The sequence below is a fragment of the Amblyomma americanum genome, chromosome 6 (genome assembly GCF_052857255.1).
Source record: "Amblyomma americanum isolate KBUSLIRL-KWMA chromosome 6, ASM5285725v1, whole genome shotgun sequence".
Classification (NCBI taxonomy): Eukaryota; Metazoa; Arthropoda; class Arachnida; order Ixodida; family Ixodidae; genus Amblyomma; species Amblyomma americanum.
This window is the reverse complement of record NC_135502.1, coordinates 720,529-744,151: the sequence shown is the minus strand read 5'-3', so window position 1 is coordinate 744,151 and position 23,623 is coordinate 720,529. Positions and strand designations below refer to the sequence as shown.

The 23,623-nt window shown below is 45.0% G+C and overlaps 1 protein-coding gene across 7 annotated transcripts in view; it reads left to right on the top strand.

Moving 5' to 3' along the window:
* Window positions 1-22,927, top strand: part of Sbp2 (SECIS-binding protein 2) — a 169,031-nt gene extending 146,104 nt beyond the window's left edge. For all 7 annotated transcript variants that reach the window (XM_077668244.1, XM_077668241.1, XM_077668240.1 and 4 more), the window contains 4 exons: window positions 9,779-9,884; window positions 14,574-14,688; window positions 16,724-16,878; window positions 19,972-22,927. In XM_077668244.1, coding sequence (XP_077524370.1) covers window positions 9,779-9,884; window positions 14,574-14,688; window positions 16,724-16,878; window positions 19,972-20,292 — 697 coding nt within the window. In that variant the 3' untranslated portion in view covers window positions 20,293-22,927. The remainder of the gene's footprint in view (window positions 1-9,778; window positions 9,885-14,573; window positions 14,689-16,723; window positions 16,879-19,971) is intronic.
* The last annotated feature ends 696 nt before the right edge of the window (window positions 22,928-23,623 follow it).

Below are 23,623 nucleotides of genomic sequence, written 5' to 3'. Positions count from 1 at the left end.
TGTCTAACATATGAGACTCTGTTACAATTTGAAAAGGCAAAAACTAAAGCACAGTATACCGATTGAAATGCAGAAAAAAGATCCTGGCAAAATTTTGTATATTTTCTGTAAACAGTTAAGTGAGATTTTTTAGAAATGCGGGAGCGGGTTCATAAGCTTAATGGCAGGTGTTTCCCTTCCCCAGCCCCACTTCTGTCAATTCCTGGCACATGAACAAGAATAGAGGAACAGGCAGACATGCTAGGGGAGCATTTCACTACAGTTGCTAGTTCCTCACACTACACACAGACATTTTTAAAGCACAAAAAAAAAGACTTCCAACAAGTGGCAGCACTAACAAACATTTCAGTAGTTTGATTACCCTTCAAGAAATAAATAGTGTGCTGTCTGCTGGCAAACAGAGCGCTCCAGGCTCCAATGAAATACATTATGAAGTGCTGGCCCATCTGTCTGAAACGCTGTATAGAAGCACTTTTGGGTCTTTTTCTCAAAATGTGGATGTTAGGAATAATGCCTGAGGCTTGGAAAAAAGCAGTTATTGTACCACTCTTGACACCTGGAAAACGAACAACCCAGCAGGCCCATAGCCCTTACCAGCTGTGTCACTATATCTTTTGAAAGTGTTCTGAACATTAGATTGATGTTCTCGAATCTTGACAACCACCTGTGTGGTTTTAAAAAAGCCTGCTCAACAACTGACCATCTTTTCCACCTTGAAAATGCAGTCAGAGAAGCATTTATACTACAAAGAGAACACTGCCTTGCGGTCTTTTTTGATCTGGAAAAAGTCTATGACACTTCATGAAGGTTCAGGATCCTACGCGACCTAGCAGGCCCAGGTATGCATGGCAGCTAGGATGCTGAACTGCTCGAAAGATTTTTAACACAATAGCGTTATTCTCCAGAAAATCAGTTGTCAGCATTGTGAGCGAAAAATCACGAGCATGGCTCTGGCAGGTGGTCCCCATAGAGCAACCTATGAGGCAGGTGAGCCACATAGGTCACGTGACTTCACGTCATCACAACCTGCCTACCGGATAGTGAGCAAACTGCTGACCGTGGCAGGTGGCAGTTAAATTAATGATTGGTCACTCAGGAAGAGCAACGTGGGCCGCACAAGGCCCACCGCTAGGAGCACCTGTCATCACAAGGCAGTGGTGCATTCCTGAACCGCTGCACCAGGATGGGACTCCCAAGGATCTATGGATATAAAGTAGAGAATTACCTTCTATTAACCAATTACGCTATCGCTTCATACCCTTAAAGGGGCTCTGCAAAACATTGCTTGAACGGATGTTGGCTACACTTCAGATGGATTCTTTATGTAACACAGGTGCTGACTCAAAGAGAATTTCCAGAATCGATGCATAGGAACGGTAGTTATTCAGCGAAATTGCAAAATACAACAAACAAACTGCTGCCCTCAACTCGATTTTCACGGGGGTTCTCATTCCCATTTCACTCTTCCAATGACAACATGGGAAGGAACCAATCAAAACTGCCTATCTGAGCACGTCGCGGAAATTTGCACTCTATGGTTGCCTAATTGCTGTAACTCATTCTTGCCAAGGCTGGTACCCGAAATTAAGCGCGAGATACTGCGACGGAGTGACGGCCTGCGCAAGATACTAGATACTTTCAGCATAGCGCGTACCGCTACTGCTCACCGTGTACCATAGCCCGCCACTAGGAACGCGCTTATTGGTCAAGGCGAGCAAGGCGCGCGCGCTGTTGACGGGAACATAGCACCAAGTGGCGCCACCGCACGGTGATTCTTACAAGCTGATGATGTGCCCTGCTAAATGTGAAATTAATGGCTTTTTTCTTTGCATCCTTTCTTGGGACCGAAATGAACGCTTGTAGAGTGTAATGACTCGATCGGATTGATTCCGCAAAGCCGTTCTCAGATGCATAGAAAGTAGCCATAAGTGCTATGTGCTAGGTCATAGGATGTGTACAGAGAAGCACAAAGCCCTTCGATGCAAAAAAATATCCAGAGCCTCTGGTGGCGTATTTTTGTTTTACTTGATTTACAGCACTTTTATCTAAAGCAAACAAGTTGGTTTTGTTGATGTAATATAAAATGCAAAAATTGACTAAATGTATCTCTATTTATTAACACAATTTGTAGTATATATACTGTTTGTCCAATCATCAAGTTCCTGCCAAGTGATGTCATATCCGCTGCTATCAGAGCTATAAATTTGTTTTTGCGAGCTAATTAAAATATTAAAATCTAGAGTTTACGTGGCACGACCGATGCTAGTAACATCAATATAATTCATTTCATGCAACCAACAGGCAAAACAATGCACTGATTATGTGTTTTGGGGCCCCTTTAAGGCGGAGCTTAAGTGTCACTTCCAATTTTTATATGTCCGTTTATTTTATACAAGCCTGGGTTTAGCTCCTTCGAGGAACTTTGTTCAGGAAAATGGGGTGCCGCAGGGGTGTATATTAAGTACTACATTTTTTGTCATGAAAATGCATTTTATTGCCAAAATAATGCCAAAGTTAATTATGTGTTCTCTGTATGTTGATGGCCTTCAAATTACATGCACATCTTCTAGCTTATCAACATGTGGGAGACAAATACTACTCACATTGAACAAACTGGCGATTTGGGCAGACAAAAGTGGATTTAAGTTTTTCTGACAAATAAGCAGTCTCAGTTCTTTTCTCACTGAAAAGAGGCTTGCAGATTGACCCCACCCTGCACTTAAATAAAATTATACTTCCAGTAAAACAAGAGCAGAAATAATTAGTCAGAACATTTGAAAAAAAAAAAAAAACTGACATTCCTGCTGCACAAACACCTTCAAAAAGAAAGCTTCCCAGTCAATTAATATACTCAAAGTACTCTCACGAAAACACTGGGCGTCCAGTAGGATATGCTTTTAAAGATGTACCACTCCATAGTACGCTCTTCTTTAGACTATGGGTGGGTTATGTATGAGTCTGCGAGACCATCATACCTTAAAGAACTGTATCTTCTACAAAACCCAGGTTTGTGTCTCTCAGCTGGCACATACAAAACATCCCCTGTATATAGTATTTATTTAGAAACAAATGAACCACCCCTTGGAAACAGAAAAGTTGTGTTTACATGTGCATACATACTGAAAATAAGATGCCTACCAGAACATCTTTGTTGCCCCATGGTTTCCAAGTACATGTCATGAACTAGGGCTACTAGATGCCCTAGCTGAAATTGCTCCAATAAACGATCCACTGCCACCATGGTACAGCCTTCTCACTGTGTGTGATTTCACAGTGACACTCTTTTGTACAAAACAAACACCACACGAACTCATATTACAGGAATGCCTGGCATTACAAGAAAAATATGTGAACTACACAGAATTTTGCACTGATGGCTCAAAAAACGCCCATTATTTTGGAAGCACTGGCAAAATTTAGTTAGGCTGCCAAACTTTGCATCCATTTTGATTGCCGTATACTATGCTGTCTTTGTAGCTGTAAGCAGAGTAATAATGACAGTATTGAAAGCAGCATAATCTACACTGATTCGTTTAGCCTGCTCATGGCACTACATTCTAGAAATGCAGCCAACCCTTAGTAGGAAGCATAATACACAACATGGAAAAAATCACAACACAGGGACGCAGGGACATATGATAAAATTCATCTGGCTGCTGAGCGATATTGGAATAGATGGAAATGAAAGAGCCGACTTACGTGCTGCACCAGCTCGCGTCATGAAATAAAGAAATTCAACATGCCCCATAGAGACTACATGAAATAATACACAGTAATTTGAAGGCTAAATGGCAGAGAACTTGGGGTAACTAATTAAAGGGCAGCTGCATACGTTTTAGAAATGGACAAGGTTAAAGGAGTCGAATGTGTGAAACTTGCAGGTAAAGCATGCAAAGTTCTTTCAAGCTAGCATTTGAAATGGTGATGTAATCGCCGATTGAAATCGAGATGGCCTTCAAGCTTCTCTGCAGCACACAGCGCCAAGTGAGGGGCTCATCATGACGTCATTGACTGTACCATGCATAAACGCTTGCTTTCAAGGAAAAAAACTACAGGATTTCACTTAAGTCTGCCTAAGACCGGAAATGCAAAAGCCTTTCCTTTTCCTGTCATTCTCCTTCCATTTTTTATTTTTATTATTCTTCACTACTTTTCCTCAATTAAAAAAATGTGTTTTGTTTTGTTGTTTATTTTTGCTTTTATTTCATTACATATATGTTGCTTATCAAATGTTGCTTAATCATCTTTTACATTTTATTTTATTTACCATACAACTTATGACTGACAGTTCGTGTGGACTTGTTCTGGCTTAACTTGCCTCCACAACTTGCATCTACAACTTCCGTCTATGCCACTCATGAGCCTAGAAAGGCTTACGCCTTCAAAACCAACTCCACCGAAGGCAAAGACCACCAAGCATTGTTTGATAGCATCCAACGAGTCATGGCGGGGTGTGGTTGATGGCAGCTGAAATTTGAGATATGAGATACCACTCAGGTGTGGTTCTGTATATGTGGGGCAGACTGGACGCTGCATTAATAAGCGTCTTCAAGAGCACAGCAACTCATTGAGTTCGCATTGTGGGCAGCAGTTGCTTAGAACTGCCAGTGTTGTGAAAAGAAGGAAAAGAAATACAAAAATGGGCACAACTTTTCAAGCATGCAAAGATTATAGGCTGTGCAAGGGACAAAAAGGCACTCGAAATCATTGAAGCCTTGCACATAAGTTATGGGCCTGAAAAAGTGCGTTAGTGAGGCATCGATACACCTGTTCTTGGCTTGATAATTCGTTGGGCATAGTGCTATGAATGTTTGTCGCGCATGCGTTTTGCTGTTGATGGAAAGGGGCGTTGCTCCAATGAAACAATTGTTAGTCTGCGCTCGTCCTGCCTACTTCTCTTCTGTGTCCTGTCCCTTATGTAGTTGTATGTTTTTATAATCAAGTAATGCCAACTAGCCCATCATTGCTCACTCCTTGAAAACTTACCTTCCGTGACTTCATACTAATCTTCTCTGCACTCCTTCAGTGCTGTGAGGGGAAGCCTAGAATTTAATTGTCAATTACTTCACTATTTTAAATGCTAGCACAAAAACACATGGCATGCTTCACCTACAGTGTATTATATAGACTTGAATCCTTGAATAGTGTGGAATGCTCAGAGTGGTGCATTTGCTCCTTAAACAACAAGCTGCACTTTGTAGGATGAACTTACAGTAAATCACACTTTATTCACAAAGCTTGAAAAATTAAGACAGAGTACGTTGCTCAGTTTTGTAACGAATGTACCCCTTTTCACCCAGCACTGCTTTTAGGTGATGATGCAATTGTTGACATCCCTTATGTTTTTAACCTTTAGCAGAAACTGTAAATTCTGACCTAGTGCTTCACTTGATTTCGTGATACACTTCAGACACTTTCTCATTCCTGAGAAGGCTGAGGTCTTTAGTTGACTTGTTAGGAGCCTTGAGATCCTTGCTTAGGAAGGATGGTCATCGAGGTTACCCAACTTTCTTAAAACCTTCTACTATTAGCCATATCTAAAATTTCATTTGATGTGTCATTACTATGTAGTACAAACCAGTTTTTTAGGCCCTCTACACCACCATTGTTTTTTCTGTTTTTATAAAATTCTGCTGGAACAATTCTCTCTATACCGGGAGCTCGGCCTTGATAGCCTTCGATACTATTGCGCCACTAAACCGAACACTGCACAACACAGGTCAGTGCACTGCACTAGTTGGTTCAGGTCTGGTTTTGGTGGTTGCCCAATGGGCGCTGGACCTCCCTTGGGCGTCTTGCAGACGTCCTAAACGTCCAAAGGATGTCCATGGTGGTTCTAATGTCCATTGGGTGGTGACAGGATGTTAGAACAGAAGGAGCTAAAGAGTTATGAGGTCGCCAAGTGCTTTCATTACACGGATGATCCCAGCACCAGTGAAGCATCCAGAAGTGGTCATGGCGATCCCTGAAGTATTGCATGACTTTTTCAGTGGAGATACCAAAACATGGTTGTTTGCAGTGTTCAGACACTTGCATCAACCTGGACGAAGGTCCTATGAGCATAGGGGCAGGAGCACGGAGCCACTCCTGATATTCGAGTGAGGTCACCCTAGGATTGTCAAAAGAGGCATGGCAAAGACATGCTTATTACAGGCAATGAAGGAGTCTTGCCACAACCAGGTGCAAAGTCCTTAGACCGTCGGGGTGCCAGGCTTGTGAAACGTGGCACATGTTATCAGAACGGTAGTGGTGGACTGCCTGACGCTATTAAAGGGGAAGGGCCCTTCGTCGAGAAGCAGTGAACAGGAGAGAAAAAGGCCAGTCATCATTCCATACATGCATAAAGTCCCGCACCACATCGTACAAAGAGTATGGTGGAGCTGCCATAAAAAAACGTAAACCAATGAGCTCCTGCCTGTACCACTAAAGTATCACAGGCTTAACCCAATCGTAATATAAATGAAAAGGCCCGAAGGCAATGTTGGGCTTTTGCCACCCGAAGGTGGGAAAATAAAAAAATGGGGTAATGCTACTAAGCGACCCACAGCCGGGGGAGCGGGCCCGGGGAGACTCCCCTGATCTCCCCTGGGACGTAGCGGAGGGGGTAGGACATAGGTTGTGGGAATGGGACTGAGGGAAGGGTTATGGGTAATGTGATGGGAATGGGGACAGCGAGATGTTGACCCTCATTTTATCATCGCTCGACTCCTGTCTGGCCAGGACAGGGAGGGCGTCGATGTTCTCCAATGGTGCGGCTCCACTCACGGGATGCCCGACCACCCAACGACGCAATAGCTCCGACTCGGAGACAGGGAATCCTAACCCGGGGAAGCTGCCTCGGGCTCCTCCTCGACTTTCAGGGGTCCGGTTCGGACTTGCATTACGCTCCCAGCTACTAACCGTCGAGTGTTTTTCGCGGCTTTTCAGACTCCGGAAGTATGTGTGGTGTGATCCGGCCAATAGAGACTTGGGTCGTCAGCCTCTCGGCACGCAGCCCTCGGCACCATGACCCACCCCTCCGTGGGGACCCACCTGTGCTTCCAACCAACCAACCATGCACTTATTTCCTCCCCTGGCTTGCTCCACACCTACTGAGGAGGGAGTGTTCAGGGCCGGGCTGACCGGGCCACAAACCAAGAACCTGGCCGAGGGTGAGATAACCCGGGCCTACTCCACCGGTACTTCGCAACATCGACGGTTTTTGCATCGGTCCTACTAAGGTCCCCCTTACCTCGGCGTCCCGCGCTCTAGCCTCACGGCCCCGCGGTCAGCCATCCCTGGCTGCTTCCCCGAGGACATCGCTTCCTCAGAGCCCTTCTGCTGGAAACCCCCGCGCGGACCTGGCCTCTCCGTGGCCAGAAACCGACGCGCCAGCCGGTAGCCACGCACGCCCCCGCGTGCAGAGGCTTTTTGATTTTCGAGCAGTTTTTGAGTCCAATTCCGTGAGTCCAACCTGATTGTGAAACCAGGCCTGCCTCCGCACAGGCATCGGACCTCACGTGCGCGACTGGCCCACTCAGTCGCTTGGGAGTCGCTGCCACTCCCATGGGGTTTTGCATCCCCAGAGGACGGGCCCCGGCCAGCCCATCGCCACCGCTGTGCGTTGCACCGGAACAAAGCCTAGTAGCCGAAACTACACCGGCCCGTATCCGGTGGCAGGGGGGGCCACGGGCAGGCCGCACAGTCGGATTTCCCCCCCCCACCACATCGTACAGTCGGCACACACAAAATTAAGGTGATCTTCTCTGCTTCACGAAAATTGAAGTACCAGAGGGTAAACCACATTGAAACACAAGGCAGCCGCGGTTGTCGTGGCCGACCGCATTGTGAAAGGGGTAATCTGCAGCATTCCTCTCTCTTGCAGTTATGTTGGGGCTAACTGATTATTGTGTAAATGTTAGGCTACAGGAGCGTGTCAGAAATCTGGGATACATTACCGCACCAGGTTCGCCTTTAGATCACTGCAAAAATTTCAAACCGTGCAAAAAAAATGACCACAATTGGAAAAAACTCATGTTCTCGCCACATGCAAAGACAGAGTTGGCAGGGACATCACGGAGGTGCTCTTTATCGCCAGCACACTTTCAATAGGACTAACGCCAGGTGAGATGGCAGTCACAGGTAAACAGCTGATAATTGAAGTGAGAAGTGACACGCATGCTCACTGATGGCACCCATTTCTTTTATTGTGTCCTTTCTTGTCAGATAAAATTTTGCACTCGCTGCATTCAAGCTACGAGAAATGACCTGGCCAATACCCGAGTGCTGCTACTGCCATCTATGAGACACTTTGGAATGTGCTGTGCCTTTATAGCAGTGTGTTTCTTATTTACGCCTACTCTTGGTGACAAGACTGACTGCAAATTTTTTTTGCTTAGAAAATTATTGTTTATGGCAGAGATGCCCTCTTATGCTGGGCAACTTGTAGGTTTGTTTACTGTTTTATATAGCTTGACTGGTTTAATGCTACTTCATTTCGATTTTTTTTCCAATTTTTCTTGTCTTTTCTCATCTTTCTGTTTCTGTGACTGTTTCTAATGATGCCACACCACATCGTCACTTTGCTTCAACCAACGACAAAGACAGAACGGGGCCCGGCATGCTTGAGCCAATCACTAAAAATGAATAAGACTGAAACGCACTCAGCAAGGGATTTATTACATTACACTGGTCCTGCATTCTATTTACCACAGTGCATCGTTCATTCAGTTAGATAGCTTTAGTTTGTTGTGCAGACGGGCTTTTTGTTTCTTGTCGGCTGCAATTTCTGGTATCAGTGAATTCTAGACGAATGTCATTTGCTGCTTCTGGCAAAGGAAACGTATCTGACTCCTTTACCTAGCGTGCATGCATGTGTTTCAGTGCTAGGGTCCCACACTTCCATGACCACTGGCCATTTTTCACAATGTTTGCACGGTCGCTGTGGCACTTCTGCTTATACGATATATAAAAACAACTTATGAGTCATTAGAAAGAGAAATGAATTCACTTTATAATGGTATGTGTGGTTAATAGAAATTGTTCTTGACATGAGTAAAGTGAGCGAAAAATGGAGTGCATAGAACAATACTTTTGTTGAACTTGCCTTCTGGTGCAATGTTTTTTGGAAAAAGTACCATAATACAACATTTGGGCGAGTTGGTTACCTACATTCATTATTACAGCGCAAAGACGGCACAGAACAAGAAGGGGACACAACAGCGCTGTTGTGTCCCCTTCTTGTTCTGTGCCGTCTTTGCGCTGTAATAATGAATGGAAAAAGTATTGTACCAAAAAGAGGGCTGCTACTGCAGTGTTTAAATGAAATGTTAATCTCGTTAAATAGGGCCCGATTTTTGGATCCAGTGGATAATTATGTAGAACCGCTGCTCTTAAAAAGACCAAAAATGACAAAGATGATGATTATAAGAGGCTCAGTAGCTGCCAGTCTAATTGTCAACACTCGAGCATATTTGGCACATTTGTGGATCGTGCATGCTTCATTACATGTGCAGAATTTCTTTGAGCTGCACTTGCTAGTTGTTTAGTATTCATTGGTCTGTGTTACCTGCAATTAAGAGAATGTGATGCACGATGGTAAGCTGCAGCAGTAGTGTAGTGGTCCAATGCACTAGCTAGCGAAACTGATTTCTTCGCACTGCCATGGGTTTGAATCCGCTGGCAGACGGCGGGTTTTTGCTGCAATGCGACTTCTATTCTATTGCTTAATATGCACACCTTGCAGCATCATCGAGACTACAGACTTGGGTTTTCACTTGTACCTTTCTACCACATACAGCTATTGCGACCATGTTCAAACTTCGGAAATCAACATTACTGCGAAGACCCTGCTGACTGACCTGGTATTCTTCCAGGATCGACTGTATCAAAAGGACCCCATCAAGGTGCGTCCTTGGGAGGGTGCTTGAGCGCCCCTAGTGCAACGTAGAAGTAGGAGCAATTGAGAACCAACCCCACCCCACTCTGCTTTGTTGGGATTGGTTTATTGTCATATTAAGTCGGCGCAATATCCTTGTGGCTTTTTGGAAAACACCTGTGTGCAAATCAAGACATTCCTAGGCACAGCCGGTCTCGAGGGAAGCATGTGCTTTTCTTCTTGCGGCCTTTGCAGTGGGGTCTGTTTTCGCCTCCCACCACACCTCAGTGGGGTCGCCACCGCCCCACTGCTGCGACTGCCATTCACGCGGAACACGCGCTCACTCCCAGTTCAGTGGCAATTGTCAAGCCTTTATATTTTACCTCTTAAGCTTTACGCAAAGACCGCGTAGTCAGCCCCTATGCCATTGGAGAAATCGGAAACAACAGATTATCGTATGTGAGCTCTCTCCTTTCATTAATCACAAAAGCACAGGAAACATGGACAAAATGAGAGAATAGGCAACACAAGCGCTGACTTCAACTGAAATGACAATGCAAAAATTAAGTCAGTTGTTGACAGTAACTGCAAGCATGAACTAGCTTCCAGCAAAGCAAAATTAGTTCGGAACTGCGTTCTGTCTCAATAAAATCGGCCTTCACGAGGGAAAAGACTTATCTGAGAGGCGATGACTACCAGCTTTGCATAATTCTCCTGCATTTCTGGAGCCTAGCCATCGCTTTCTATAAACCTCCCGAGAGCATGAAATTTCCTCACATCATTCAGGAAACGAAGTAGCACCCCAAAAAATTTTCCGCAACCTAACGTAGCTCCACTAAACTTCACAGCAATGCGCGTTATACCAGCTAGCTTAGCTTACAATGTAAGGAACTTGCATGTTAATAAAAGTCTCCGAATTTAAGAGAATAGAGGGCATTGGACATTCAACTGCATAATCCGAGATATTTTACAAAGATATTTATGCCAAATATTTTTAGGCAACTTCAGGACACATCATATGTTGAATATACGTGGACAACAAAAAATTGCGCTCTTTATTGTAGCTGAAGTCATTCATTGGACATACATAATTTCTGAAATTGCAATACTCAATTGGTGTCAACATCTGTGGCAGCATACACAGCTTCTACTGGTCGCTTCTGTTACGTTCTGGTAACGTTAGTCAGGCCAGAATGGCGACAAGAAAGCTTGCGTCCAACTCGAAAACTGTTTATTGGGTGAACTGTCCTCAAACAGAAAGCAGTTCAGCGGCGAAACAAGTGCTCGGTAAACTAAGCTGAGAAGGACTGTCGCTCTTGGCCTTGCAAAATTTAAAGGTGACAAGGAACTTGAAACATTAGATGATTAGGACAATTTTAACATGAAGAGAAACTTGCACGCGGCAACGTCATCCCAGAGAAATCTGGTGGCCTCTCGTTTGGCAAACAAAAAGCGGAAAGTTCGCTTGCCATTGGCTTCGAGCAAAGAACAATGCATTACAATGCTTCTTGACACTTGCTCGCACATTAATAGTAAGCATTTTTTAGAGCTATCAATACAGGCCTCTCTTTTAAGGAAGTTGTGACGTATGCGAGGTCGACAATAAGTACATTCCGAACATGCGAAAAGCGATATCGGCGTAATTAAGTACCCCGGGTTCGAACCCGACCGCGGCGGCTGCGTTTTTATGGAGGAAAAAGCCCGTGTGCTGTGCGATGTCAGTGCACGTTAAAGATCCCCAGGTGGTCGAAATTATTCCGGAGCCCTCCACTACGGCACCTACTCTTCCTTTCTTCTTTCACTCCCTCCTTTATCCCTTCCCTTAAGGTGCGGTTCAGGTGTCCAAAGATATATGAGACAGATACTGCGCCATTTCCTTTCCCCAAAAACCAATTATTATTATTATTATTATTATTATTAATTAAGTACTATATATATCTCCCAGAAAACAATTTATTTCACATTTCAACGTCAGTGTACATGAGTCTGACTTTCAACACTGCAAGTATCATCTCAAGCCACCAGCTAATTGGATCTACAGCTCACACGTCGTAGAGAATTTTTTCTGTGATGTAGTACATTTTTATGGCACGAGCGCTAAACTTTTGTTCTCTGAGTTTTCACTCTCTTCCCCTTAGCATTAACTTGTCATTTAATCATGGACCATGAGACATGCGAGAGAAAGTGATCAGAGTATTTCCTTCTGGATTTAAAACCACAAATGATCGACAAACCTTGTGGGGTTGAATTGGGGAGATAAATACGTTCTCCCCCCATTTAACCGCGGCTGACACACAAAGTTCAATACCGCTAGACCCCACCCCATGATCACGTACACTACCAAGCGCTCGCCGACCACGGCAGGCCTTGCTCTGACGGAACAAAGGAACGACACATTGGCTGACACAAACAGGCATTTATTGCTACAGCAACAATAACGCCAGCCGGCAACAAGATATGCTTATGAATCGAGGTCGTCCGACTCACCAGCAAGGTGCCGAGCGAATGTTCGCCCACGCTAGGGCAAAGGGTACTCCGAAGGCCGGACGGGCCGAGATACAGGAGCAAGTCTCCCCGTCGCCCCGCTGGCAAAGAGTGGAGCCGTGAGTGGCACGTCCGCTCGCGCGGACGATCCCAGCCCTCAAGGGGGTTTACCCAGCCCAAGAGCCTCATGCCCTCTGCCGCGCGTAAGCTCAAGCAGTCTCTCGCGCTGCAATGCTGGCGCCCTCTATTGCTGGTTGATGTAACTGACAAGCGAATGTGTTCCTCCTCGAGGCGAGGCTGCTGCTGCACGGTGTCTCGCGGGAAAGAAAACACAGGGACTGCAGGGCAGGTCCCCACAAGCTCTGAGGAATGGGAGAGTGATTCCTCATTTTAAATGTTTTCATCGAGCAAAGTTTGTGATGAATCTGTGCACATGTGGACTGAGTTGAAGATAAGCAGCTTGAGCATCTGGATTTTGTTTTCTTTGATTTCGGTGCTGCACTCACCATGAACCAGCGGGCTACAGCACGAAACCAGGGAAAAGCCACCCGCAGATGGAGGCGTGGAATTAACAGTAGGGTCGTCACGCCTCTAGCGGCGGCGGGCGGCATAACTGCCAGAGAAAAACGCATTGCTTCCACGGCGAATGCAAAGGCTGTATGAAAGAACGCGCGTATGCGCACCGCTCCAGACCGGCCGTGTGTCCTTACCGTGTGTCCTAGGTAAGGAAAATTGCATAGGCTAGCCACACAGAGCTGAATACTGACACTGCAGAGATTGGCTGCCACACTTCCTTTGACACCCTCTCCACATTTCTGCTCTGATGCGGATCCAGTGTATAGTATACTGATGTGCAAACAGTGATCTTTTCAGGTTGCATGATTTTAGTCGGTACCGTGATGGCAGCAGTTGGGATGAAACAAACTTGCAGACATCGTTCCTGCATCGTGTTTAAGAACAGGATGCACAGAAATAAAAAAATATTCTCTTGAAACAGATGTTAACCCTTGGCAAAGCAATGAGTGCTTGATTTTGCATCTCTTTTTGTGCAAACGTTCATTTGGCAAACAAGCTCCGCTGACGAAACCCCTTCGGGCAACTATAGCGGTAACATGCTGGCATCACACAGGGCTAGAACTACATCCTGTTTGGCCTTTAGTCCCTAGTTGGTCGCTAGTGATGAATGCATTTCAGCTTTAGCCTATTTTGGGTGTACCATTATGTTAATTACATTGGCTGTCTGATGTACTACATGAAGTACATGACTGCTCCAATTGGCGTGCTCATTTGTGGCACCTCAGCACCATTGATGGTTCTGTATGACCCCCATGGAATCATGTTTTTAATGCATTTGCATTTGAAGAGCCTGTGCATGCAGAAATGGCAAAAGCCGTCTTTCAGTTGCCAGCGGAAAGGCTACGAATGAACATCATTGGGTATAGGAACCTTTGTACACCAGCTTGGATATAACGAACTTTTGTTTGTTAACCTTGGATATAATGAACCTAAGTATGAGTATGCTAGAGTAGTGATTGGGGCTTGTTGATCTGGATGCATGACTAGAAGAAACAGCGCAAAATGACGAAGACAAACACACAAGCTGAGGACAGTTCGGCCTGTTCTGCCAGCTTCTGTGTTTATCCTCTTCTTTTCACCTTGCTTCCTCAAGTCATGCTAAGTGCGCTGCCTCGGACATAACAAAATTTTGTGTCTGCACCTCGGGTGTAGCGAATTTAGTGTGTTGACCTCGGATATAATGCACTTTACTGTGTGAGCCTTAGGTATAACGTACTTTAGTGTGTCAACCTCAGATATAGTGAACGTTTAGCTGCTAATGCACTCAAGCAACCGACCTTGGATGGCTTGAATGTTTTTTTGCATACCTTTCAGTTGTGTATTTAAGCAGCATTAAATTGCAGCAGAGGTCGAAATTCAAATGAAAGTAGCATTTCCATGCGACCTTCGTTGAAGGAATATAACAAGCCAAGGAAAGACCATGCATTGTGGTTGATTGGGACAGTGGGAGATCTAAATGCATCAGATTTTTGGATGTTCTTGTGACCCAATGGGCAGATTACATTGGGAGAGTTTAAGGCAGTCTGCTCTAAGACCCCAGTTGGACATTCACACACTTCATGTGCATTAGAGCTAAAAGCTTACTAGAACTGCTCCTGCCACATGTACTAGGTTATGCTAATGTTTTGCTGCTCTCTGTTTTCCTTTCTTGAGGCAGGCCCGATCCAAGCGACGGCTGGTCTATGGCCTAAAGGAGGTGCACAAGTATTTGCTGCTCAACAAGCTCAAGTGCATCATCTTTGCCCCCGATATCGAAGAGGTCAAGGCCGAGGGTAGGTGCCCTGCCCTATGCCATTACTCGCATGGGCAGGAAATTTTTTATAACAAAAGTTTAGAAGAGCCTTGTGTGAAAATACTGGAAGATATCTGTAACGACTGCATAGCTACCATAGTCCTTCATAAAGTCAGCAGTAAAATTCTAATAAAGAAGGGTGTCAGGCAGGGAGTCACGATTGCATCAATGCTATTCACTGCCTGTTTACTGGAGGTGTTCCGAGGCCTGGATTGGGAACAGTTGGGGATAAGAGTCAATGGAGAATACCTATCTAGTTTGCAATTCACTGACGTCATTGCCTTGCTAAGCCACCCAGGAGATGAGCTGCAAAGCATGATTAATGAGTTAGACAGGCAGAGTGGAACAGTGGGTCTAAAAATGAACATCCAGAGAACCAAAGTAATGTTGAACAGTCTCGCAAGGAAACGGCAGTTCATAGTTAGTAGCGAGGTGCTAGAAGTGGTAAGGAATATGTCTACTTAGGGAATAAGAATTGGGTGAGGCGCATATGGCAGGTTCTCTCAGATCATGAATGGCAGTTTACCAATATCCCTCAAGAGAAAAGTATACAACAGCTGTATCTTACCAGTACTCACCTATGGGGCAGAAATGTGGAGGCTGATGAAATGGGTTCAGCTTAAGTTAAGGGCAGCGCAGCGAGCTATGGAGAGAAAAATTATAGGTGTAACGTTAAGAGACCGGAAGCGGGCAGAGTAGGTGAGGGAACAAACGCGGGTTATTGACATCCTAGTCAAAATCAAGAGCAAGAAATGGGCTTGGGCAGGGAAATGTAATGCGGAGGCAAGATAACCGCTGGTCCTTAAGGGTAACACAGTGGATTCCAAGAGAAGGCAAGCATACCAAGGGGTGGCAAAAAATTAGGTGGGCTGTTGAGATCAAGAAGTTTGCGGGGATATGGTGGCCGTAGCTGGCAAAGGAAAGGGTTAATTGGAGAGACATGGGAGAGGCGTTTGCCCTGCAGTGCGCATAGTCAGGCTGATGATGATGACCATCTCGCCACTCGATGGACACCTCGATCACACTGTAAGGGAAGAGATGAGGGAGGGAGTGTAAGTTTGGCAGTGATGATTAAGAGTGCCTTAATGGAAAGTTATGGATGGGTTTTGACCGTGTGGGTTTCCTTAGCATGCTCTGACATAGCACACCATCACCGTTTGCCTTTCGACTCCATCGAAATTCAAGACTGCAGCTCTGGACTCAGCTGTTGAGAGCTGTATAAACACAGCTTCCATTATGCGTTATGTTGCACATGCAACTCAAAGGAATTGTGGAGCTGGTGTCATGGCCTGGGTGTATTCAGTAAAAGCATGCATGAGCCTGCCCATGTGTTCCCTCTTGGTGCAAAGCACAATAGGGAACATCTTGTTCGTGCTTGAAGGTGCTGGTATGCAACCTAGATTCTTTGTTTGTGACACAACGGCATGACCAGTTTCTCTGGTGAGGTTGTAGCGACACACTAATTCCACGGTGCTCGGGATTGTTGTAGGTGCTTTCGGCACTTCCCAAAAGTTTGTTGCCACCTTTAAATTGAGTGCGGTCGAGAGTGGCGGTGATTTTGATCTCTGACACCGCTGAGTTATTCAGTTGTGCTGAGTGCACGAGTCAGCCCAATAGTTCATCCCACTGCAAATGCCAGCCTGCTCATCTGTTGTCTAAGGCGAGTGTCGCCACTGCCTGACAATGAACTTGTATGCACCCAAGCATATTGTGCATGACCTGTGTGTTAGTCCATATTACTTGATGTGTTGCCTGAGATTGCCGCATATGCTACCAAGGCCAATTAATATAATGATTCCATTGATTCTATTTGATGCCATGCCCCTGCTGTCGCTGAGCTTGGGCCATGTCGAAGAGGGAATGCGGGACGTGGCGTCGCTTCATCCAGTTGCAGGAAGCGAGAAATAGAAAAAAGCAGCAGAATCAAAATGAAGTCGTTATATGACACTGGCCCAGGCTAACACCTCCAGTCATCATCAGAAAGTGCCTGTTTCTTTTTGCCCATGCACACGCAGGAGGCTTGGACCACTCGCTCAGTGCCATCATTGAGTATGCGCAGGCGCACTTCGTGCCAACTGTGTTCGCCCTGAAACGCCGCCTTCTGGGCAAGCTGGCCAAGAAGAGTGTGGCAGTCAGCTGTGTTGGCATCTTCGATTACAGTGCACGAGAGGTAGTATTTGCTGCAGAAAAGAAACTCTTTTTTTTCTTTGCCACTGCACGCCTTGACTTTAGCACTGCCTTGTCGCCTCGGACTAACATTGTTATTCTTTATTCAATAATTACCCCGCATTGCCCGAAGGCATTACAGCAGGGGGGTTACAAATTTGCAAAAAAGACATCTTCATTTACAGAGCACACTTGCACTTCCGATAGGTGATTCCAATGTTGCACAGTCTTGACAAAAAATGAATTGGAAAGCAAGTTTGTCTTGACACGGTACTCTCGAATTTTGCAAGAATGATCATGTCGTTTTGAAATGTAAAAGGGCTGTTTAAAATAATTTTCCAGATGTATACCGGTTCTATTGTGAAATATTGAGTGAATAATTTTAGTCTTAACTTCCTTCTACGAGAAGCAAGGGGTTCCCATTGCAAATAATTTCTCATTTCCATACAACTATCTTGTCACCCGTACCTTCCCAAGACAAACCTTGCTGCTCTGTTGTGGATTCTCTACAGCGTGGCAATCGATTGCTGTGCAGGGTCCTATACAATACAGGCATATTCCATGATAGGTTGCACACATGACATGAAAACAGTTTTCTTGAGCTTTGGTTGTGAACACTTTAAATTACGTTAAAGGAAATTCAGTGCCCTACCACCTTTGGTAAGCACATGATCCACATGTGCACCCCATGAACAGTCATTCAACATTATAACACCTAAGTATTTGTATGTGCATTTCTGACTAAGGCGTTATTTATGTGATACTGAGCCAGAATTTTGTTCTTTTTTCGTGAAAAGCAAAGGTGGGCACATTTTTCTGTATTCAAATACATTTTCCATTTCAAACACCAAGCCTGGATTAACGTTAAATCAGTTTGGAGTTGAACAGCATCGCTTGCAGTGTTAATTTTTCTATCCAAAACGCAGTCATCTGCAAACAGACGTACACTTGAAGAAATATTAAGTGAGGTATCATTTATGTATACCAAGAACAGGAGTGGCCCCAAGACCGATCCTTGAGGGACATTTGATGTCACTTGAACACAATCTGAGGCCTTGCCATTCAGAACTACATGTTGGCGGCGGTTAGACAAATAATTTTCAATCCACATTATTACAGCTGTGTTTAAATTTAACATTGTTAATTTATAGATAAGTAGTGGGTGTGACACAGTGTCAAACGCCTTCCAAAAATCCAGAAATATAGAGTCTGTCTGCCCCCCGTCGTCTACTTCAGATGCAAGTTCATGATAAAATTCTACAAGTTGTGTAGTACAAGACAGACCTTTGCGGAACCCATGTTGTTCTTTCATTAATAAGTCATTTCTTACGATGTTATTCATTATAGCTGTATACAAGATATGTTTGAAGATTATGCATGAAATTGATGTTAGAGAAATAGGTCTGTAATTCGAGGCATCCTTTCTTGATCCGCCTTTATGAATTGGGACAACATGAGCTATCTTTCAGTCATTGGGTGAGAGGTCTGTATTCAAAGATTTCGTATAAATAAGATATAGATATTGTTAAATAGGATGAGCACAGCTCTTTAGTAAATAGGGTGATATGCCGTCTGGACCACATGCATTTGTTTCATCTATATCCTGTAGGAGCGCTACGATTCCTCTTGCAGTTATTTCAACTGGTTGAATTAACGCTGCATAACTTGTGCACTATCGCTGACTACTCGTATCCTTAGGCAAGAAAGCAGATTGAAAGTAGTTATTAAAACAAGTTGCTTTTTCTGTGTGATCTGATTATCACAGGTGATTTCGCCTATTCCAGCTGAGTCTGACCTGCACTCCGTAATACTGTTCTTTTGCACTTTTAACTTGTGCTCTCGCGTTAGTTGAAGCAATCTTCCGAAGTGATCGTCACTCTTCAATCTGAGATACGCACGCCTTCGTTTTCGTATGGGGCTTAGTGCTCCTCCTCAGGCAATATTAAGACAGGGGGCAGGAGAGGTGGCCTGTGCTTATACTCGCCAACGATGGCTTGAGATGAAGACTGTAGATATTGCAGGTGGACCAACATTTGGCGAAGCATTTAAGGCTGCACAGTTGCTAATTGCATTTCAGATGCTTTAGATTATGGGGCTAGAAAAATATTGACTGGTGATGATCAAATGGGTAATTTCATCTTTTTTCTCAATTCTTCATTGCTAGGCTTCGTATTCGGACTTGCACTCAGTTGAGAGGTCCATACCCAGTGGGAGGGAGGGGTGCTTAATGTTTGGTCACTCTGCCTTTATGGTTGCTTGGTCAGTTTGTCCTCGTATTGAGAGATGAATAGGGTGCTTCAATGTTCCTTCGCTTTTCAGGAAAAATAGCACGGCGCACAAAATTGATGGGAGTAGCCAAGAGACCACCCCCTTACCATCTTTTGAGTTTGCGCATCGTTTTTATGCGCATTTACACTAAAATCGCGACATGCACATTTTTATGAAAAAAAAAACAATGCAGAAATCATCTTTTTAAAAGGAAAATAGGCCAAGCAAACTGATAATTACGATATTGCCACACATCTTTGTACTCTCTGTTTGCTCAAGTCCCCAGGAGGCGGCTTTATCATTTTGTTTTGAGAGGCGAGATGTGCCCAGACTTATCTTAATTGATTGTGGCCACCTGCAACTGCTTCCGCATTTTTACAGATTGTTGTAGTTGTGTTTGGTTCCTTATCTCGAAGGTTCCTTGCCAGCTTTAAATTGAGCGCGGCCAAGAAGTGCAGGCATTCTGTTCAACGACCGCTGAGCATGCCTGCTGCTACACCGCTGTCGAGTAACTCGTTCTTTGTGGGTGCAGGTCTGTCCAATAACAGTTTTGCTTGCAAGCCTTGTTTCTGTCTTCCTGCTCGCTGGACTGCTGCCACCACTACGTGACAGTATGTTTAGGATTCATGTTTTCTTTCATTTTGCCAGCGCTATGCTAAGCATTCATGTAATTCTCCAGTACTGTTGGAAAACTTATCAATAAACATTGTTTGCTTCTGGAGCTTAGCAGTAAAATTGAAAATGAAGAGATGCAGTTCATTCACACAGCCGCTGCCAAAAGGCACTCGGTTACACACAGAGCCTCCAGTCCTGTTGATTGTGCTTGCAGGCGCAGTTCAAGCAGCTTCTTGAGCTGGTGAATGTGGCAAGAAAAACCTATGCGGCGCTCAAAGAGGAACTAGCTGACAGTGGCTCTACCGCTGGCTTGGGACAAGATGACGAGAAGTCCCAGATGTCGTCCGCACTCCTTGAGGACAGTACTCAGCATAATGCAGCCCTGGATGACGGCTGGGTGACCACTAACGAGGACTCCGACACTGAGGACTTGGAAGATTCACTTGCAGCAGCAAAAGCCAAGACATCTGCAAACACGGACACGGTCACTCGGTTCCTGGCCCTGGCATTGAGAACTGCAGGCCATGAATCGTAGTCTACGGTGTCTGCTTGTGTAAATGCACGTGCATGTTGCGTGCTTGTGGGGTTGCGTCGAAAGCGGCATGTCCGTGGGAAACTTGGTGGCAGTGTCATAAAGTGGGCTGTGTTTTGTCTCCTGGTGGAATATTATGGCTTAGCTTGAACTGAAAATTTTGGTTTCGTAAGGAGAGCGTCGCAGCTTTGCACAAAAACTTTTCTGGACTGCCATCATGTTGATGTGGCATTTCAAAATGGGTTTAAAGACACTAACTTGGGCTGTGCCAGCACTGGTGGTGCAGTCCATTACGATGTTCTTGCACACACAATAGAGGTTGAAGAGGTCATGCCTGGTAAAAGCTGTCTTCCTGTGGAGCCAAGTTTAATGCTGCCACGAACTGTAAATGTGCAGCATGCCACTTCAAAAGTGCATTATGCTTTAGCAGGCAGACCTGAGCTTTGTGCTGCTCTTCACGGTCTGAGGAGGCTGCATTTATGCTCTGCTGCTGAAAAAAGCTCTTAAAGTGCAACTCCAGCAGCAAGCTCCAAGATCCCTATTTGAATGGCAGTATGGACACTGCCTGTCAGGCCCCCAATAAACTGTAAAATTTTATTTCAAGTACACAAGCCTTGAGCTGCCTGTGACCTTAAGAGCTAAGTGGCATTTTTATATGGTGCAAATGGTTGTTTTCTGAGTGCACGAGGTCTGCACTAACAAGCAACATCAGCTCGCTGGCTGCACTCACTCCAAGTGCTAGATTTCTGGCTACCGTTACACGACTACGTAATAGGCATAGCTTACTAGCGAGATCTCATTTTGATGCAATGCATTTCAGTAGTTTTTACATGCTGGAAAACTTTAAATTTTAAAGTAGGCCCGTACTCAACCACATTACTCATGTATAGCAACGGCCAACATTCAGTCATTTTCATGCATCTAGAGGGGCCTTCTGACATTTTTTTTCAATGGTGATTGTCACGCTTAAAAGAGTTGTTCTTGCGTTGTTGATACCATTGCAAACAGAATTAGTGAAATCAGCAAATGTTAGTTAAATATAATTTATTGTGAAATCCACACTAGAAGCAGATGAATGATGGCAGAAATCAGATTTCAATCACCCCTTAATGAAAGTGGGCTCCGCTGAAGTCATTGGAATGGGAAAAGTGTTTTCTCTAGCCACCATGACGTCCATTGGCTGCTCTTGGTCATGTGGTCACTTCGCCCATTAATGGTCCATGCTCACTCATGTCTGGCATCATGAGCACTTGACGGGGCTGCTTCTAACCGTATATCGCCAGTAATGTTCACTTTTTGCATTTCGACAACCTGTTGCAAAGTTTGCATGCGCTGTGAACCCAGGCTATGAGAGCTGAAAATACTTGGGGTGCAGACCTCGACCGTAACTGAGAGGTTTTCTCACCGTAATTTCATGCAACAAAATTGGCAAAAACTGCTTACCTCCTGGTAGTTTGCCTTGATAAAATTTCTCACAAGGATAAGTTGCTGTGATGCCAAATAGATTGCAGATTCCTTTCGTCTGTCGTACATGAGCCTCATCTCTGTTGACCATTACTACTGACCTTCCTTGTCGTAGTGGCGATGCTATGCAACAGCTCTTTTAATTTACTTCAAATACCTCTTAAACTTTGGCTGATTTCGTAGTTTTGCATAGCACTAAATTTTGTGAAGAAGCACAGAAGACTTGGTGTTCCCCTTTCCACACCGACTGCAGCAAGGGGTGCTGCATAAAACAGATTTTTCCTTGGCTTCTTTTCGTAGTGATGTCAAAGAATAAAAAATTGACTGGTTGAAATTTTCAGAAGTAATTAGAACACCTGCTAAATTCCCAAGCTTCAGCCAGGGCACACATTCCCATTTATACATTGTAAAGTCACCTTGCTGAATACAGAGTCCGACTTGCAGAGTCCCAAAAAGCTCTGGCATTGCTCCTGCTCATCCTTCGGGGTCAAGACACTTCACGGAGAGGATGGGGACTCGACATAAACGTGGAAAGGTTATCCTTTCAATGCGTCTCTTGCAGCTGCATGTACTGAACGGCCAGCTGAAGCTAGGATAAGAGCCATTTCCAGAAATGACTTTGCATTCTCTTTGGGAATAGAAACTGACAATGTGAAGTTGTCGCCGCATTACTTCTAGTTGCAACCAGGAACGATGTGTAGATATCGCACTTATTTCTTCCCAATTGCTCACATTTTTTGTCATACCATTCATAGGACCAATTTTTTGCGAGCTAATCTCTTGCAATTCAAACAAAAGGATGTGAACTAATTCATTTACAGTTACATTTAATTGCACCTCTGATTACTGGTTTGATTGGGTTTATGGGGTTTAATGTCCCAAAGAGATGAAGCACGCCCAAGTGGAGGGCTCTGGAAAATATTGACCACCTAGGGTTCTTTAACGTGCCCTGACATAGCATAGTACACGGACGTCTATTATACACCTACAGTAGTGAACAAGAGGATATGATATTTCTGTTTTTCGAATTTAACTTTTTTTAACTAAAATTTGTGCACGAGGTAGGTAGGATGACAGTTCCAGACATTTTACACAACAACGAATTTTATCATCATTTTAGGTGACTTGTTCCCACTGCAAATTTAATAAAGATCTGCTTTCTGTGTTGCATGAAGGTTGTGGGGACTATATGTTTTTCTTATTACAAAATGAGGCAACAATTTAGAGACTGCCTTTTCACAACAACCTAATTAATATTGCCACGGACCTGGCTCGAGCTACCTGCGCGCTAAGCCGTGACGAGGACGAAGTGGTCGCGTTCGCGTGAGGCGCGCTCGAGCTGGCTCTGTTCTGGGCGATTAAAAAACCTCGGCCGTTCTGCGGTCCCCCTCTACGTCTACGACTGTTCTCCGTCTGGCCTGTGACATCTGGTGGAGGTCGCTTGGGTATTCTCGGCTGATGCTCCATCCTTCCTCGGAGAGCCGAAGCACAAGCCCGGTGCCTCTTGTGCGAACCCCCGTCCATCGTGTCAGCCGCAGGCTCCGCGGCTTGTCTCCAGAATTCGGACTCCAGCCTCAAGAGAGCGCACCCATGGCTACGACCACGGCAGCAAGGTCAGACAGCGCCCCGTTCATACCTGCTTCTTTTGTGAGCCTGCAAAATCCCCGGATCCCGAAGCCCTTTCACGGCGGATACTCGGAGGACGCCCAAGACTGGCTTGATCAGTTCGAGCGCGTTGCGCGTTTCAACGGCTGGGACGACAGTGCTAAGATCCGGAACGTTTACTTCAGCTTAGAAGACGCCGCTCGGATCTGGTACGAAAACCGCGAGACGAGTCTAACGACGTGGCAGGACTTTCGTCGCCAGCTGT